The sequence below is a fragment of the Bos mutus genome, chromosome 3 (assembly GCF_027580195.1).
Source record: "Bos mutus isolate GX-2022 chromosome 3, NWIPB_WYAK_1.1, whole genome shotgun sequence".
NCBI lineage: Eukaryota > Metazoa > Chordata > Mammalia > Artiodactyla > Bovidae > Bos > Bos mutus.
The window spans coordinates 64616171-64635747 of NC_091619.1; the positions used below are offsets into that span (position 1 = coordinate 64616171).

The following is a 19577-nucleotide window of genomic DNA, read 5'->3' on the forward strand; positions in this document are numbered from 1 at the left end:
TATATATACTTGTTTTGGTGCCTGAGCCATTTCAAAGTAAGTTGCAAGCTGTTGCTCTAAATAAATTTTTAATAATATTTAAGTTTCCCTGGTTGTCAGAAAAAAGTGCCTTGTAGCTACTTGTGTGTGAGAGGTAGGGTTGTCATTATTATTATTATTTTTTTAATACAGAGCCCATTCACGTTTCATGCGTTACATTTGATTATGTCTTTTTAGTCTCTTAATTCAGGAAAGTCACCTAGAAAAAAGACCTCTTTCTGAAAGCTGTTGAGTTTTGTCTTTCATTGATTTTGTTGCTTAGAACCTCTTCAGTAGTGATTATTTTTTATGTCCTGCATCAGGTTATTTTTAATAAAATTGTTATCATTTGGGCATAGCATATTAAAACTTTCAATATCTTATTAAAAGATATCTTGAAGATTAGTGTTATACATAGTTTATAGGTTACTAATCTGGAAAGAACAAATCTTGGCCAGATCTTAAAATAATAGTTTTTAACTGGGTTTTTGTTTCTCAAGAAATATTCTCTTCATTGAAGATTTTCATTTTATTTTAAAACCTGTAGTATAACAAATCCAAATGGAGAAGAAAACTACCAAAAATAGTGGTCCATTCATTCCCCGCAACATAACCATTGGGGAACAGTGGACTGCATGTTCAGACTTAATTTAGAATATGAACAGTTTATAAAAACTGTAACTGAATCAAGAAACTATGTAGATAGTTTTGTTTTTTATTAAAGAGTAATGCTAAAGAACTGAAAGTTATGATAGTATGGCAAAAAGAAACTAAAGAGTATTTTGATTTTTTAATTACAGAGTAGGTTTTGACACTAAGGAATATTAAAAATAGAACAGGAGCAATTCTGACCCTCTGTGCTTTTGTCTTTATAACCTGTACTTACAGTGGATATAATTTTGTATTAAAATTTAGGGGGTTTTTTTTAGGTCAACAAGGGCAGACACAAGATTATTCAAAGGCTTGGGAGGAATATTACAAGAAGCAAGGTATTGTTTTTATTAGAAATGAGATTCTTTGGGGCTTTTAATTGTGGTTACAGCAACAAAGTTGTTCTGTTTTCTCAAAAGGTCAAGCAGTTCCTGCTCCTACGGGTGCTCCACCAGGTGGTCAGCCAGATTATAGTGCAGCCTGGGCTGAGTACTATAGACAACAAGCAGCCTACTATGCCCAGACAAGTCCCCAGGGAATGCCACAGCATCCTCCAGCACCTCAGGTATAATAAATTTGCTAATGTGCTGATTTCAACTTCAGTCATGTTCTATGCATGTTTACTTTTGTCTGGGATTCTGTTTGCCTTTTAAATTTTTATCTGGCAAAACTATAAATGAAGTACTGTGGTATATTGTTTTGGGTTTTTTGTTTGTTTTTTTATAATGCTTCCTGGCATCTGAGTGCTGAATATTTCTATAATGCCTTTGATTTTAAAAATAAACTTTTTTCCCCCAGGGATTTGCAAATCATGCAAGAAGCCACCACCATTTATATTAACCAGTTTTTCTTTCTTAGAGGATTCACTCCTGAGTTAGCTCCATTTAAAGGATTTTCTTTAACTTTTTGTGTATTTCTTATGTATCTCTTCTGCACAGGGCCAATAATAAGAAGTGGACAATACAGTATTTGCTTCATTGTGTGGGGGAAAAAAACCTTTGTTAAATATATGGATGCAGACGGCTTGATGAAGATCTTAATTTTGTTTTTGGTTTAAATAGTGTTTTTCCTTTCTTTCTTTCTTCCTTTCTTTTTTCTTTTTTTTGAAAATGTACAAAATATCTATCACTACTGATAGGAGGTTAATATTTCTGTGTAGAAATGAAAATTGGTTTGTTTTTAGTATTTAGTGTAGATGTACACATTCCAGCAAATGTATTTGCAACTATTATGTGGTTAATGCTTTGTGATATAAATGTACTTTTTTCAATGTATACTTTCACTTTTAAAATGCCTGTTTTGTGCTTTACAATAAATGATATGAAACCTCCTGTGTCGGTAAGTTGGATATGTGGGTATTTAAAGAATTCATAATTTCTTAGTAATGATAAATTAAGATACATATACACAAATATATAAGCTTTCCCCATGAAATATTAATTTGAGTTTTTAAACACTGGCATGTTTTCTTCCCCCTTGCAGTATAGTAGTAGATTGGAGGATCTTTTCCATTTATTGTATTTGGCTGTTTTCAGCACAAGTAATCCTGATATCTTCATTTTTTTCCTTCTGTTTGATTAAAAACTGCATGTGTGTACAATGATCTTTTGGCATACTTCCATTGCATTAACAGTGAAATTTCCTTTTATACATGACCACTGTTTCAGACCTGTACTGCTGCTATAACAGTTAACCTTTCTGTTTTTAATTTGATAATTACTTGATTTCCAAGACTGTTTCAGCATAACTAATTTTAAACAGTTTTCAAATAGTAAATATGAGTAGTCTATAATAAGAACAGTATTTTTTTTTTCATGTAAAGGAGCTCTTGCAAGGTATGCAATATTAGTGTGTTTCTTTCTAAATGTAGGGTAGAAAAAGTGAATAGTATGCAAAAAGTATAGCTATAGTGCATCTGCCATTGAAACATTATTGCGGTATGAAAATGTTTGAGCTATTTTTTTCTTTTTTTTTTTTTTCCTTTTTGCAGTATAGATAAGCTTTGTTTTGTAAATGCACAAGTCCAATCATTGAATCAACTTAATTTTTTTATGTACTTGAATCATTTTATTACTCTATAACACTCATGCTGAAGTTCTGATATTTTGTTGAAATCCATTGTTTTACTCTTTGCATATTTGTTGGCTCTTTGCATATTAATATATTAGACTACATGCAAATACAGTCTGTCTTGCCATTGTCTGTTGAAGTGCAGGTTTGATCCAGCCAGTATAGAACTAGCTCTGTAGGGGTGAGGAGGACTGTGCTGTGTATCATCCTTGATTGTGTTCCTTCAAGGAGCATTGCACTGTAAGTACATCAGAATGACAAATTGATGAACTGCAACAGTATCTTTTTGTCAATGTTCCACATAATGCAAATGCCATACTTTGTTTGAATATTATGTTGGAATACAGTGCTTATATCTTGGAAACCATAACTGCTTCTTAATTTAACATAGAATATTCATAGGTCTGTATTTTTTTTAAGTGAGCTTAATGGGTAAGTATTTTTGATATGCTTTAGCTATAGCTAAAGAAAACTCATCATTAACAAAGTTGAATAGTATTACTCATTGGTGCTCCTAAAATATATTGCTTTTCAGTGTAAAATAATGCATATCTTATATATTAATATGAAAGACTTGAAATGTATCAGACAGGGTGGTTTTCAGTTTGCAAATATTAAGCAATGTAGTGGTTTTAATACCATTTCCTAAATATGTATACTAGTTCTTTCATTGGTAGGGGAGCACCATTTGTTGTTCTGAATATACTATAAAAGGAAGATGTACAGGACATAAATGTTGAGATTATTTATAGGGTAGAAAATAGCGGTACAGTTCATTGTAGCTGTTTTGAAATGTTTTTGACTATCTTATAGAACCGAGAGTGACTTCTTCCCTTGCCCTTATTTAGATATGGATATGTAGTTCTAGTTTGAAGTTTTAATAGTTAAGGAGTTATCTGTTTAAGAGTAGGGTATTGATGTGAACAGTTTCAGTATTTTGCATGATACTGTTTTATAGATGACCTTTTAGGAAAGTGGTGCATTTATTAATTAAACTGAAGAGATAGTTTTCAGTTGGATTCAGTACTCACAAATTGGAGGCTGTTGATTTTGATTCATTTAAGGTTTAAAATCTTTATTAATTGCAAACAGTGCAATTATTTATACTTCACAGTGCCTTCCCAGACCTTCCACCTTAGGTTCTGCTGCAAAAAGCAACAGGTAAGCACAACCTAAGGACATATATAAATAAATATTTCAGTACATTAATGTTGTCCCTGTGAGGTTTTTGTGGTTGTGTATTCAAAAGCAATCTGCTACTGCTTCCCCAAAATGTATTTTGTTATTTATGCTACCATTTCAGTGGAAAGTCTGTAAGTTGTTCAAACAACTGTTTACTTTTCTAGGTGATGTTTTTATTTTGATTTTTCTTTTTATTAAAACAAGAAAATTAAGAGTAGATTGCTGCTGTAATTAAACTACATCCAAACTTTTTATAATCTTTTCCCTAATACAGAAAAATTGTTAGAATTTTAAAAGGAAAGTTACATAGTTCTCAAGATTTAGGAGATCATTTGGTCAGAAACTTCAACAGCCTTCACAGTCTGTTTATGATTGACAAGACATTTTCTTTGCTCTCCAAAGCTATGGAGTCTTTACTTTTTTTCTTGTTCTTAAACTATAGCAATTCAGTAAGGGCGTTATGGGTCAGAGTTTTATTATGACCTTTTTTCCTTAAGACAACTCAGTTTTCCTAACTCTTATTTATATACACCGAAAGAAATACTGGCAGTATGTTTGATAAAAGGCATGTGCATCAGTGAAATGTTAACTGTATAGCAAATAACCTATCATAATCTGTATAGCAACCAATATTTTTCTGATTTATAATACTTTAATAACTTGACGCTGCATTTATTTTATTTTTTGCCAGTTTTAAATGTTTGTGTGTTCTTGTAGATAATTTTAACTGGTAAATATTTTGAGTTAAGATGAATGTATTAAAGCAGCATCATATCAGTTTTGTTTATTCGGTTTCTAAAATGTGCTGATCCTTTTAAAACTCCTGCTTATCTTTGCAACAAAGAAAAATATTCAAAAATACTGCCTTCATTTTCACACACAGTGCTGAAGATGCTGCAAGCACCAAATCATAGCTCATAAAATCAGGTCCTGAGATAGTTACCCATAAAGAGGAATCCTTTGAGTGTATGCCATTGGTGAGCCGATGAGCATGGACCATAGAAGGGCTCAATGTAGAAGGTAAAATTGGCAAATCGTAACTGAGAAAAATGAAATGTTTTCCCATACGTAATATGATACAGGGTGTACTGTGCCTGCTTTTGATCACTTTTCATTTTAAAGTGCTATTCACTTGATCTTAAATGTTCCATGAAATGTTAAATTTTGAAAGTTAGTTATTGCACCACATTTATGTGTGTGTATATGTGTTTTAATAGTCAATGTTAAAATTGATAATATAAAGGAGCTCTTTGAACCTTAAGAGCCTGTCAAGTTTTGCTTAGTTGTAGTTTGCATTTTTATAAAAGAAAATACATATGAATGCTAATAGATACTGGGGCATTGTTTCTATCTCATGAGAATTTTTTTATTCATTAGCATAAGCCTTCATTGATACTGCAGGCATTTTTTAAATGGCGCTAATCTTAACCTTGAAATAAATGGAAAGCAGAAAAGGTGAGCCAGTTGATTTGAATGCAGTGGTGTTAGGAGTGGTAGAGACAATGTTTGGCTTGAAATTGATTTATTTAGCACTTGACAATATGTTTTTGTTTTTAAGATTTCATAGTGTGGTGGTAATTAGAATTCTTATAGTTTGATGTTTCTCTTAGAAATGGGAAGTATACTTTTATTTTTAATAAATGAAAATGGTTTTAATACTAAAATTAGTGATTTAATACTAGTTGTTTATGAGCATTGTAAAATATATTCTTAGACAAATACCTGAGTAGTTAATTTACAGGAGTGGGTTTGTGTAGGAGTAAACAATACCTTAAGAGGAAGATAGGAATATATTCAGAAGTGATAATGTTTGTTTGAATACTCTTGCCAGGAGAACCACTTCTACCTGCAAAGTTATGTTCTTTAGAATAAGGTTGTAGAAATTACTAGTTAATAAAGATGTCTTTTTATTTTCTGAAAATTCTGCCTCACTTTAAAATGTATTATAACAATACCTAAAGATAATTTTGATTCTGAAAATAACCTTATTTTTTGTTTAGTCATGAGTTTTCTTGCCACAGTATAAACTTCTGAGGGATTTTTTTTTTAACTGGTGCTTTTAAGAAAGCAAATAAGTCCCAGGATTTTATTTTCTTCAGTGATACCCCTTATAGGAACTCATAAATGTATTTGCACATATATATATTTTTTCTTATGCATGCTCAATGCATTTTCGTCCTGAGAAAAGTGTTCTCTACAGAAACTACCCGTGTAAAAAGAAGATTGGCTTAAAATGGCTACTGTGATGGGAACAGTGTCTTAGGGAGATGCAGCTTGGACTTGAGGTAAATTGAATACTTTACAAACTGTGGTTTAGTTTGTTTTAATACCATTGTATGTAAAGGGGTACATGATTGCTGTAATTTTGTATTGATAATGGTTTCCTCAATAAAAAAAATAAATGTACATTGGTGAATATTATTAAGGAGTGTTTGTCTCTTTTCTTAAATACAGAAGTGACTTTATTATGGGTTTACATTGTAAAATAAAATTGTTTTCCAGAAAACTAAAATATAAAACAACTTGATAATAGAACATGATAGCTAATTATTTACAAACTCACTTTAAAAACTCAAAATTGATGATTGTGCCATTTTCCCCTACATCTAATTCTCTTAGATCTGAAAATCTTTATGTTTTGTCCTGCATGAACTATTAATACAAAGTTTTCTCATTAAAATATAATTTGCTCAGGAAAGTCAGAACATAAATTTGCTTTTTATAAGCTTGAATATATATTACACAGATTTGAAAAATACGTGTTTGATATTCCCAACATTCCATATTAGGCAGTGGTATCCATCAGATTTGCTCTAACAGTTGTTTCTTAAAAGTCTTAATTCTTGTTTTGTGTTCTCTCTGCATAGAGGGAGAAATGACAACCCTTCCCCCTCATCTCCCTGCTCCAGAAAGACTTTGAAACTACAACAACCAAAATGATACTCTACTGAGGGGAAAAGCCCACTTAAATTGATAAGTTCCAAATTCACTAACTCATCTATTTCAGACTAATTTTAGGTGTGACTAGTTCATAAATGATAATCTTTTCATGCAAAATGTGTCCTGTTTATAATTTCTTTAAAACTTAATGCTGTAAACATGAAAAATACACAGTGTTTGTAATAGGTTCTGATAGAATAATTGAGTAAATTCCCCCGTTTGCCCCATTAAATTACACATTAACTTACACTGCATAATGGGGTGATGAATCTGGTGCTCTTTTGGAAAGGAAAAAGGTATTTTTTAGATGAGCTTGTTTTTTGAAGACTGTTAGGGAAAGGAATAAGAAGTCAACACAGTGGCACTTCCAGTTTCCTTTTTTGGCCCCGCCACAGAAAAGATGGATGTAGTAAGAAAGTCGGAGAGAGAGGGTGTGTTCCAGGGAGAGGGAAGGGGACCTAGTAGTCGTCAGCTAAAAAAGAGAAGAAGAAAAATGATTTTTTTTTTTTTTTTTAGAAAAAATTTTTAAATAGAATGAAAGTTCTAGATTCAAAGAGGGATTAATTCTTACTTTCAATGGTAAGAATACAGGTGCTAGCTGCAGATCCTTTGCTGTTCACTGCTTTACACATATACTCTCCTTCATCTTCTGGGAAAGTTTCTGGTAAATAAAGGCAGTAAGTTTCTCCTCTTTCAATATATTGATAGTCTTCTCCATCCTGCAATATTTCTCCTTCAAACCACCATGTAATTTCTGGTTTGGGTTCTCCTGTTACTTTAACAGTAAATCTAACTGGCTCACTGTCTACAACCGATGTGTTTCTTAGAGGCTTCTTAAACCACGGAGCTCCTGATCTGGTTTGCTCTTCATCTTCAATGGTAGACCCATTCATGGTGCTACCCTCTTCCTCCTCCTCCTCTTCTCGTTTCTGTATTAAAATAAATACATTCAGGTTGGCATTTATACTGTAGTCATGTTTTCAGGAGAGTGATTTAGTAATAGAATTTGGAGGTAGATATATTTTCCCCCAAAGTAAAGAACATGTAAGTGTCCTTACTATAAAGTGTTTTACATTAACATTTCACTGATTTGAAAGCTATTAAAATGTATTTTTAATCCCTCCTTAAATTTCATTGTTTTTCAGAAATCATCTTTGGGAAAGAAAGGATATGAAAGCCTGGTACCTTTTGTAGTGCTGCATCAATTTCCTTTTGTTCAAACTGCATGCGTAGTAACTTTTGCTCTTCAATTCTTCTTTGTTCTTCTTCTTCTCTTGCTTTAGCCATACGTTCAAATCTAGCTTTCATATTCACTTTATGAGTAAATGGAGCCTCACTTTTTTTTGCAGGCTTAATATCAACATCTTCCTCCTTTACAAGAGGAATACAATACAAGAATAAGAATTGTTTACTTTCTAAAAACCAACAAGAACTAAAATGTTAATAGTTTTGAAGATGCCTAGGCACAAGAAAATTAACATGTTTGGGTTATGCTATTTGCTACACTGCAGACTATCCCCCAGTTTAGGAAAGATGAAAGTTCACTTGTGAAATACTCTTTTTTAACAGTTGGAATTGTTCTCCCAGTGTAATTATCACACATTGTCTCTGGAGTCCTAGTGTATTTTATTTGCCCAACCAAATCTCAGTGCTTGTTAATAGTACTGAGTAAAGAAAAGGATGAGGAAATCATACACTATTAACAATTATTAAAATACTTTCATAAGAGTCTCCACTTAACTCTTTACCCGACCTCATAGTACAGAAATGCAATTTTGTTATTTCCCACTTCATGATTTCTTCCTCACCCTTTTTTGTTAATAACTGAGATGAATTCTATCCAGTAAATAATTTATCGAAAAGCAATGGCAAAGAAGAATGTGTACAGGTAGAATAAAATAAGACAACTGTTGAAAGAGGCAATGACTGAAACTTGGGAAAACAGGAAATCCAGTTCTGAGTCAATTTATTTAGGGGTAAGAGTTGGAAGCCATGAAAATAAAGGGGTAATGTAAGAGTAGAATTTGAACTGTCAGGTAGCATGTCTGTAAAACCAGTTTGGTGATAAGAAGGTCACTTACTGGCCTTTGAGAGCAGTTTTAGTAGAATGGGGTCTTGTGAGTATAGTTAACCCATGGTTTCAAAAATACCTTGCTTGTAGTTGACTCTTGGTCTCTAAACTACTTAGACTCTTGTGAGTTTATCTGGAAATCTCACCATTTGTATTTCAAAGTACTATGAGGAAATTACTTCCAGATATCCAATGCAAAAAAATAAAATTTTGAAATAGGCTATAAAATAATTGCCTGTATAAGAAAAATATTGGTTCATCAATGTTTTATAGTGTGAAGTGTTGCACCACAGCTCCAATGAATGTAGATGTTAAAAGTAAGTTGGACTGTTTTCCTGGTTCTCCTGAATCCAGTTTTTATTTGATACTGGAAAATGCTAGGATATCAGACATAATTAGAGACTTGATGGGTAACTTCTGTTCATGCCATTATTTAGCCTTCAGTTGATAAACATACCAGACTACCATTATTGCTAATGAATTTTATTGGTATGATTGCTTCTTGTTATATTTAAAAGATAGGGCAAAAAATACATTTTAAAACAATGGTCTGCTTGTTAAACAAGCAAACTAATAAACTGCAGTTTTATCTCAACAGACTTTTCCAAGACTTACATGGAAAAAAAAATGGACCTTTTTGTTCACACTGAATATTTAATGTTATTCTTTGCATAACAAAACTTTAAGATCATGTATTTCAGCAAGTATAACAACTACTATTCTGGCTAGATCCCTCCCTCTTAATAACTTCTAGATTTTTGTATAAAAGTTTGTGTAAACTCAAAAATTTTATTTATGTAGTTACCTAAAACCTGCCTTTAGAAAATAAATTTTAAGTAGAAGCTGACTTGGAGAAAGTTTATGAATAGTCTTATGGTTATTAAGTACAGTTGCTTTTCCTTGAATCCCTGTAAAGCCAGGTTAGAAGTTTTAACAGGATATGGATCTACTGAGAATTATGTTATAAATGGAATGATCTTTGTTCTTTAGGTGCATTCTTTGTAGGGCATTGGTACTCCCAGCATGTGGATATTACAGGCAATACAATTAAGCAGTGAATTTGGGATAAAAGAGAATGTAAAGCATGGTTCTGGAGAATCTAACTAGAAAATCAAACACTATTAGGCAGTTAAGTGATTTATGTACCAAATGTTGATACAGTTAAGGGCTACAGGAGCTGGGATGGAATTCTTAGATTAGGTAAGTTTACATGAATGAGTTAGGCCTTGAAAGATGTCTGGAATATAAAAAGAAGGTATTTTCTAAAGAAGGAAACCTGAAACAATCAGAAGGGACAGGTCCTACCCTGGAAGTTGACTATACTCTGCCAAAACTATGCTAATACAATATTTCAGTGACCCTTAGTTTATTGAGATAAGAATGTCAGGTTCCTCACAGGAAACTCAACTCAGGACATCCTCATGGGTTAGAGAGTCAGCCAAGTCCTAATCTTATGTCCTTTTATACAAGAGAGCCAGTAACAGCATTAAAGCAAGAAACCACCAGCATCATTTCTCTTATTCTTACCTATAAATTTTATAGGGCTAGGTATGACTGCTCTGAGGTTTCACTACGTTTAACCAGAAAAGGGGAGCAAGTGCATCCTGATTTAAATTCTTTACCTTCTGTGATTTATCTCTAAGGAATCAACTGATCTTGTGGCCCATCTATCCACTGAATGTTAATGTTTTCCAGGATTTTACTCATCTGACAACTATTAACCCTTTCAAGATGGCTTTATCTACATCTGTACTTTCAAATAGTATCCAGAAAAGTTAGTCTTTAGCTCCTGCCTCTTGACTGAGCTCAATACCTATGTTTCAGACTGACATTACTTGTCCAAATATAGCTCAAACTTCACAGGTCCGAAACAATTTGTTCATCTACCTCTCCTCTCCAGACTTCCTGAATTCTCTGTATCTAGTTTCCCTAGTAATCTTGAAGAAATGTTAGCCTTCTCAGCAACCACCTGCCTGTAACTCAGTTTTTCTCCCTTGCCCCCAGCTTCATTACCTTGTCCCAGTTCATCCTCCATGACCCCAGGATTCTTTAAGCTAGCTTTTTATACTCTGTCCTAAAACTTTGATTACTAACATTATTCCTAAATCATAGTGCCTGCAAGGTTTAAAAGGCCCTTCAGCTAACAACTAGTTTTACAACCTTTTATCCTATCACCTATAATTGTTTGAAGCTGTTTGTGACTTTACTTTCCAGTCATTATTTTACATCCCTACCCCTGTTAGATGATTCTAAATACCATATGAGCCAGGACTTACGCAGGTTTATTTGCCAATGTAGCCCCGGTGTAGGCTTTCAAATAATTTTTTAATACGTGAATCCAAAACCATCTTTAGCTTAAACATGATCATGCAATGAAGATACCTATTTGATAATATCATTCCATGTTTTAAAAATAAAACATACAGTATACTAACGCATATATATGGAATTTAGAAAGATGGTAACAATAACCCGGTGTACGAGACAGCAAAAGAGACACTGATGTATAGAACAGTCTTATGGACTCTGTGGGAGAGGGAGAGGGTGGGAAGATTTGGGAGAATGGCAATGAAACATGTAAACATGTAGGAAACGAGTTGCCAGTCCAGGTTCGATGCATGATGCTGGATGCTTGGGGCTGGTGCACTGGGACGGCCCAGAGGGATGGTATGGGGAGGGAGGAGGGAGGAGGGTTCGGGATGGGGAACACATGTATACCTGTGGCGGATTCATTTTGATATTTGGCAAAACTAATACAATTATGTAAAGTTTAAAAATAAAATTAGAGAAAAAAAAAAAATCCCTTCGGTGCACCTCAATAAAGTTGTTTAACATGGCATCTAAGATGGGTCATCTTGCTGGTGCTTGTGTCTTCGTTACCTTGTGCTGTGCTCACATTCTCCCTGTCTCAATGAATTGCTTATAGTTCTGGAGTTTGCCCATAGTTTCACCATTTTTATTCAACAGTCTCCTCTGAATGCCCTCCCAAATTCTGACACTTGTATTATAGTTGAATATTTGATGAGAATGAATTTTAGAAGAGTATGTGTTAGATACAACAAAATGGCAATTCTGACAATAAGCTTTCCAGATCTTATTTAAACCAATATTCATATCATGGAACTAGTCCTTAAACTGGAAGGGACATTATGGTCATCTAGTGAGTACCTCCTAATTTTACATATGAAAGTGAAAGCGAAGTCGCTCAGTCATGTCTGACTCTGCGACCCCATGGACTGTAGCCTATCCGGCTCCTCAGTCCATGGAATTTTCCAGGCAAGAGTACTGGAGTGGGTTGCCAGAGGTACCAAATTCATGTCACCTGAATTTTTATTTAGGTTCTGTACCTGAATGATTTAGCATGACTTTAGCAGATAACATAGGCTTTGTTGTCCTCATCTTTAAGTAGGTATGAATAATCCCTGGAGTTTAACTCAAAAATACACTGGTTCCTACTGATTCAAAGTAAAAACTTGCGCCAATAAAGATTTACTTTTGAGCTATTTTTGCTAGAGTGAACCATTTGATGTTCACTATAGGCTCTCATTCTCTCTGTTCCAAAGTCATTTTGGAATAATACTAGAATAGCAAAATCTTAAAAAGTCTCAAGATCTTAATATGATTTTGCTCTGTATTAGTTCCCAGATTATTATATACTCTGATGGTTAATTGTATGTACCAACACTTATTTCAAAGACATTGTTACTTCTGTTAAATCCATTATTGTATTACAACTTAAATATAAAACTATATGTATGTATATACCTCGTGAAAGTTTTCTGCTTCTCTCTCTTTAATTTCAAGGTCAATTGCTCTTCTTCTTGCTCGTTCTTCTTCTATCTTTTTCTGAATTTCTTTTTCAGACAATTGTCCAATTTTTTCAAACTTGCTTTTTAAATTTTTAGCTTGAATAGAACCACTCCTTTTCAATTTGATTAATTCTTCATATTCCCTGCTCAGTTCAAAGGTTTCATTTTCTTCCTCTTCCTTCAAAAAAATTAAGATTGTTATATATTAAATACCATAAAATTAGTTTGTACTTAAGTTATCCAGAAAGTTCACTATTTCTTATTTGAAACCAAAACTAAATGTTATAAATAACTTTTCCCCTAAACACTATGCCTAAATTTACTAATTAAAAGTGGTGCTACAAATTTAAGACTTCAGATAACATCTTACTTTATTTAAAATACTACTTAACTAGAGACTGGCTGAAAGCTTGTTAATATTCCATTATAACCTGGTAAAACTAAAATATGCATATGAGGATTAACTTTTATGAGGAATTGTAGAGGAATTTTTAGGGGGAGGTAAAGAAAATTTTTAAAAATCACTGGGCTAAGAGAGGTTCTAATTCTGACTCTGATACTGTGTGGCCTTTTGCCTGGTCTCAGTCCACTGGACATGATCTTTTCATCTCTATGTAGAGCCACAGTATCTCTAAAAATTAGTCCTGCCTTTGGTTTGATGATAGTCAAATATCACTCAATACTCTGAATTAAGCATTTCTACAGACACAGTGTGATAAAATCCTTATATTTTGCTACATATCACTTGTATTCTCTATATTCTGCCAAGAAAGATAAGGAGTCAGTGAAAATCAGGCTCCAGTTCCTTATCCATTGTATCTTGAATACTTTTTATTCAAGTTTTCCCTTTGCTTTTCACAAAATATTGTATATTTCACAAATATAAAGTATTTGTATACTTCTTAAACTAAATCCTAATGGAGTAGTAGAATATTCCAGTTATTCCTGGTACACTTTTCCTGGGGAAGACCTAGAGTTCCAGGCAGAGAAATAAAAAGGTGGGACTGGAGTTTGGGTAGGGGCAAACGGTATGCAGGGAGAGTTAGAGTGGATGATGTTGACATGAGGCTTAATTTTTTGATTCAACAAAAGAAAAAGTTTATTCCTCATACTACCTCCACATTTTGGTCTATCTGGGTGAAAATGAGCAACTCCTAAAATAGAAATTAACAGTTATGACATTGTATCATATCACAGTGGTTCCCAGGTAGCTGATCAAAATTAATGGTTGACTAATCGGTTACAATCTGAGTAATCTTGAAATTGGCTTTCTACTTGATTGAAAACTCCCAGACACAGAGTAGCATCAGAATGTCTGACAGTTAACTTGCTATATATTAATTAGATTACTTCTCAATAGTATACTAAAATATATTCTAGTTTACTTCATTTTTCTAGACACACAATTCATTTTCAGCTTCCTTTATAAAATAAATCCTACTACTTTTTTTTTAATTCCAAGGCTAGACCTTGCAGTATTTTCCTGTAGCATATTCATTATATTTTCTTATTAACTATATATACAGCATTTCTAATCTCTTGGTAGATTTGGGCAAAGAAGTAAATATCCGTACAGGTCAATTGCTCCAACCCGTGACAGAGTCAGCTTCTAAGAGACTGCAACCTCTGTGAAGGAACCCACTCCGTTCCTAGATCAGGAGCTGGCAAGAAGTCCCCCCAGAGTCAGTTGTGAAACATGCCATTACACTACCAGTCCTACTTGAGTTGGGGTGCTCACCTCACCCCAAGCAATGGGGTTGTGCATGCATCCTAGACTGCTGCTTGTGTTGCTGCCCAGCCAGAAGCCTAAGGTGACAGTAGAATGCTGGCCTCCTCCTTCACCCTCCCCTCTAACTGCTTGGCCATCCAGAAGGAGCAAAGAAGTGTCCAGGGGTAGGAAGGTTAAACAGGGTTTTGCGGCATCAGGAAGTAGGAGAAGAGGTGCCAAGAGCCCACCATGGATACAAGCAGAGAGACATCATGAGTGGTTGAGGCAAGGTGCCAAGACTAGTGCAGGCTCCACTGTCCAACTACTTTTACTTACAACACAGAGATTGAAAGATAAACCTCTAAAATTTCAAAGACAACCTCAGAACACTAAATCCTAAGTGTGACCCTCTGAGTCTGGGGTCCTATGTGGGCACAAGGTGCATGCTCATGAAGCTGGCCCTGTAGAGTCTATAATACAGGCATGCCTTGAGAATATTGTGAATTCAATTCTAGACCACCATAATAAACATCTTCATAAAGTGAGTCACATGAATTTTTTGGTTTCCTAGTGCATACACTATGCTATAGTCAGTGTGCAATAGCATTATGTCTAAAAAAGTACATAACTTTAAAACATTGCTAAAAAATGGTAATCTGAGCCTTCAGTGAGTCGTAATCTTTTTGCTGTTGGATATTCTTGCCTCAGTGTTGATGGCTGCTGACTGATCAGAGTGGTAATTGCTGAAGGCTGGAGTGGCTGTGGCAATTTCTTAAGACAACAATGAAGTGTGCTGCAACAACTGACTCTTCTTTTGTGAATCATATGTCTTTCTTTTGTGAATAATGTCTCTAGCTTACAATGCTCATTGATATCATTTTGCCCACAGTAGAATTTTTTTCAAAATTTGAGTCAATCTAAAAACTGCTAGTACTTTGTCAGCTAAGTTTATTCAATATTCTAAACCCTCTGTTGTCATTTTAAGAATTTTCACAGCACCTTCACTAGGAGTAGCTTCCATCTCAAGAAAGCACTTTGCTCACCCATATGAAGCAACTCCTCATTCATTAACCTTTTATCATGAGATTTAAGGAATTCATTCCTATCCTCAGAGACCACTTCTAATTCATGTTCCCTTGCTGTTTGCACATCTACAGTCACTTCCTTCACTGATCTTGACACCCTCAGAATCATCCGTGGAGTTGAAATCAACTTTTTCTAAACTCTTCTGAATTTGATGTTTTGACTTCTTTCTTCCCTTGAATCATGAATATTCATAATGGCACCTGGAATGTTGAATCCTTTTCAGAAGATTTTCAGTTGGTTTTGTCCATATTCATTGGAGAAATCACCATCAGCTCAGTTCAGCTCAGTCGTGTCAGATTCTGCAACCCTATGGACTGCAGCACGCCAGGCTTCCCTGTCCGTCACCAACTCCCGGAACCTACTCAAACTCATGTCCATCGTGTTGGTGATGCCATCCGACCATCTCATCCTCTGTTGTCCCCTTCTCCTCCCACCTTCAATCTTTCCCAGCATCAGGGTTTTTTCCAGTGAGTCGGTTCTTCACATCAGGTGGCCAAAGTACTGAAGTTTCAGCTTCAGCATCAGTTCTTCCAATGAATATTCAGGACTGATTTCCTTTAGGATTGACTTGATGGATCTCCTTGCAGTCCAAGGGACTCTCGAGTCTTCTCCAACACCATAGTTTAAAAGCATCAATTCTTTGGCACTCAGCTTTCTTTATACTCCAACTCTCACATCCATACACGACTACTGGAAACACCATAGCTTTGACTAGATGGACCTTTGTTGGTAAAGTAATGTCTCTGCTTTTTAATATGCTGTCTACGTTGGTCATAGCTTTACTTCCAAGGAGCAAATGCCTTTTAATTTCATGGCTGCAGTCACCATTTGAAGAGATTTTGGAGCCCCAAAAAAAGTCTGCCACTCTTTCCCCATCTATTTGCCATGAAGTGATGAGACCGGATACCATGATCTTTGTTTACTGAATGTTGAGTTCTAACTCAACTTTTTCACTCTCCACTTTCATCAAGAGGCTCTTTAGTTCTTCTTCCCTTTCTGCCATAAGGGTGGTATCATCTGCATATCTGAGGTTATTGATATTTCTCCGGGAAATCTTGATTCCGGCTTGTGCTTCATCCAGCCCAGCATTTCACATGATGTACTGTGCATAAAAGTTAAATAAACAGGGTGACAATATATAGCCTTGACGTACTCCTTTCCTGCTTTGGAACCAGTCTGTTGTTCCATGTCCAGTTCTAACTATTGCTTCTTGACCTGCATACAGATTTCTCAGGAGACAGGTCAGGTGGTCTGGTATTCCCATCTCTTGAAGAATTTTCCACAGTTTGTTGTGATCCACACAGTCAAAGGCTTTGGTATAGTCAATAAAGCAGAAGTAGATGTTTTTCTGGAACTATCTTGCTTTTTCAATGATCCAGCGAATGTTGGCAATTTGATCTCTGGTTCCTCTGCCTTTTCCATATCCAGCTTGAACATCTGGAAGTTCACGGTTCACATACTGTTGAAGCCTGGCTTGGAGAATTTTCAGCATTACTTTACTAGCATGTGAGATAAGTGCAATTGTGTGGTAGTTTGAACATTTTTTGGCACTGTCTTTCTTTGGGATTGGAATGAAAACTGACCTTTTCCAGTCCTGTGGTGACTGCTGAGTTTTCCAGATTTGCTGGCATATTGAGTGCAGCACTTTCATAGCATCATCTTTTAGGATTTGAAATACCTCAATGGGAATTCATCACATCCACTAGCTTTATTCATAGTGATGCTTCCTTAAGGCCCACTTGACTTCACATTCCAGCATGTCTGGCTCTAGGTGAGTGATCACCCCATTGTGATTATCTGGGTCATGAAGATCTTTTTTGTACAAAACGAAGCAGGTCAAAGGCTAACAGTTTTTCCAAGAGAACACACTGGTCATAGCAAACACACTCTTCCAACAACATAAGAGAAGACTCTACACATGGACATCACCAGATGGTCAATACTGAAATCAGATTGATTATGTTCTTTGCAGCCAAAGATGGAGAAGCTGTATACAGTCAGCAAAAACAAGACTGGGATCTGACTGTGGCTCAGAATATGAACTCCCTATTGCCAAATTCAGACTTAAACTGAAGAAAGTAGGGAAAACCACTAGACCATTCAGGTATGACCTAAATCAAATCCCTTATGATTATACAGTGGAAGTAACAAATAGATTCAAGGGATTTGATCTGATAGAGTGCCTGAAGAACTATGGATGGAGGTTCGTGACACTGTACAGGAGGCAGGGATCAAGACCATCCCCAAGAAAGAGAAATGCAGAAAGGCAAATTGGTTGTCTGACAAGGCGTTACTGAGAAAAGCAGAAGGCAAAGGAGAAAAGGTAAGATATACCTATTTGAATGCAGAGTTCCAAAGAATAGCAAGGAGAGGTAAGAAAGCCTTCCTCAGTGATCAATACAAAGAAGTAGAGGAAAACAATAGAATGAGAGAGACTAGAGAGCTCTTCAAGAAAATTAGAGATAGCAAGGGAACATTTCATGCAAAGATAAGCACAATAAAGGACAGAAATGGTATGGACATAACAGAAGCAGAAGATATTAAGAAGAGGTGGCAAGAATACACAGAAGAACTACAAAAAGAAAAGATCATCATGACAGCTGAAGCCTTACAAAATTTATTTTTTCAATAATAAAACTTGAAAGTAGAAATTACTGCTTGGCCTATGGGCTGCAGAATGGATGCTGTGCCAGTAGGCGTGAAAACAACATTAATATCATCACATCATCAGAGCTCTTGGGTGACCAGGTGCACTGTCAGTGAGCAATAATATTTTGAAAGGAATCTTTTTTTCTGAGCAATAGGTCTTAACAACGGGCTTAATATTCAGTAAACAATGTTGTCAACAGGTGTGCTATCATCTAGGCTTCATTGTTCCATTTATAGAGCATAGGAAGAATGGTAAATGAGTACTGGTTTCAACTTAAAGTCACCAGCTGTTTTAGCCCCTAACAAGAGAGTCAGCCTGTCCTTTGAAGCTTCAAAGCCAGGCACTGACTTTTCCTCTCTAGCTAAGGAAGTCCTAGATGGCATCCTCTTCCAATATAAGCCTGTTTGCCTATATTGAAAATCTATTTTTTAGTGTAGCCACCTTCATTAATTATCTTTGATCTTCTGGATAACTTGCTGCAACCTCTGCAACAGCACTTGCTGATTCACCTTGCACTTGTTATGTTATAGAGATGGTTTTTTTCCTTAAACTTCAAGAACCAACCTCTACTAGCTTCAGACTTTTCTTCTGCAGTGTCTTCATCTGTCACTCTTCATAGAATTGAAGAGAGTTAGGGCTTTGCCCTGGATTAGGCTTTGGCTTAAGGGAATGTTGTGGTTCGTTTGGCCTTCTATCCAGACCACTAAAACTTTCTCCATGACAGTAAGGCTGTTCCACTTCGCTATCATTTATGTGTTCACTGGAGTAGCACTTTTCATTTCCTGCAAGAATTTTTCTTTGCGTTCACATCTTGGTTAACCATTTGGCACAAGAGGTCTAGATTTCAGCCTATCTCAGCTTTCAACATGCGTTCCTCACTAAGCTTAATCATTTCTAGCTTTTAAAGTGAGACAAATCACTTCTCAACCAAGCATAAAGTGAAAGTCATGAGACTCTCACTTGAACACTTAGAGGCCATTAATTGTCCTAATTTCAGTACTTTTGTGTAATGAAATTGGCCCAAGGTGAGGGGAAGCCAGTAAGTGGCACAGTCAGAACATAATATATATATCAAGTTCATCATCTGATATGGGTGCAGTTTGTGGTGGCCCAAAACAATTACAATAGTAACAACAAAGGTCACTGATCCCACAGCACTATAACATATATAATAATAATGAAAAAGTCTGAAATATTGCAAGAAGTACCAAAATGTTATACAGAGACACAAAGTGAGCAAATGTTGGAAAAACACGTCCACTGACTTGCTCCATGCAGGGTTGCCACAGACTTAACTTGTTAAAAAAAACACAGTATCTGTAAAGTGCAATCATGTGAAGCACAATGAAATGAAGTATGCCTGTAAAATGATTCAAAGACTTGCCAAACTGA

At 35.2% G+C, this 19577-nt stretch overlaps 2 protein-coding genes across 22 annotated transcripts in view; one reads left to right on the forward strand and one right to left on the reverse strand.

Moving 5' to 3' along the window:
* The window catches only part of FUBP1 (far upstream element binding protein 1), a 34051-nt gene extending 28043 nt beyond the window's left edge, over positions 1 to 6008 (forward strand). For 6 of the 17 annotated variants that reach the window (XM_070367815.1, XM_070367818.1, XM_070367819.1 and 3 more), the window contains 2 exons: positions 1089 to 1234; positions 2880 to 4028. In XM_070367815.1, coding sequence (XP_070223916.1) covers positions 1089 to 1234; positions 2880 to 2918 — 185 coding nt within the window. In that variant the 3' untranslated portion in view covers positions 2919 to 4028. Of the gene's footprint in view, positions 1 to 947; positions 1008 to 1088; positions 1235 to 1607; positions 2000 to 2879; positions 4029 to 4804 lie in introns of those variants that run through there. The other 11 variants (XM_070367809.1, XM_070367812.1, XM_070367811.1 and 8 more) reach the window with 6 other exon arrangements.
* Positions 6009 to 6683: 675 nt separating this feature from the next.
* Positions 6684 to 19577, reverse strand: part of NEXN (nexilin F-actin binding protein) — a 56249-nt gene continuing 43355 nt past the window's right edge. For 3 of the 5 annotated variants that reach the window (XM_070367829.1, XM_070367826.1, XM_070367828.1), the window contains 4 exons: positions 12698 to 12919; positions 8047 to 8232; positions 7433 to 7790; positions 6684 to 7333 (listed from right to left, as the gene is read on the reverse strand). In XM_070367829.1, coding sequence (XP_070223930.1) covers positions 7320 to 7333; positions 7433 to 7790; positions 8047 to 8232; positions 12698 to 12919 — 780 coding nt within the window. In that variant the 3' untranslated portion in view covers positions 6684 to 7319. Of the gene's footprint in view, positions 7791 to 8046; positions 8233 to 12697; positions 12920 to 19577 lie in introns of all 5 variants that reach the window. The other 2 variants (XM_070367830.1, XM_070367827.1) reach the window with 1 other exon arrangement.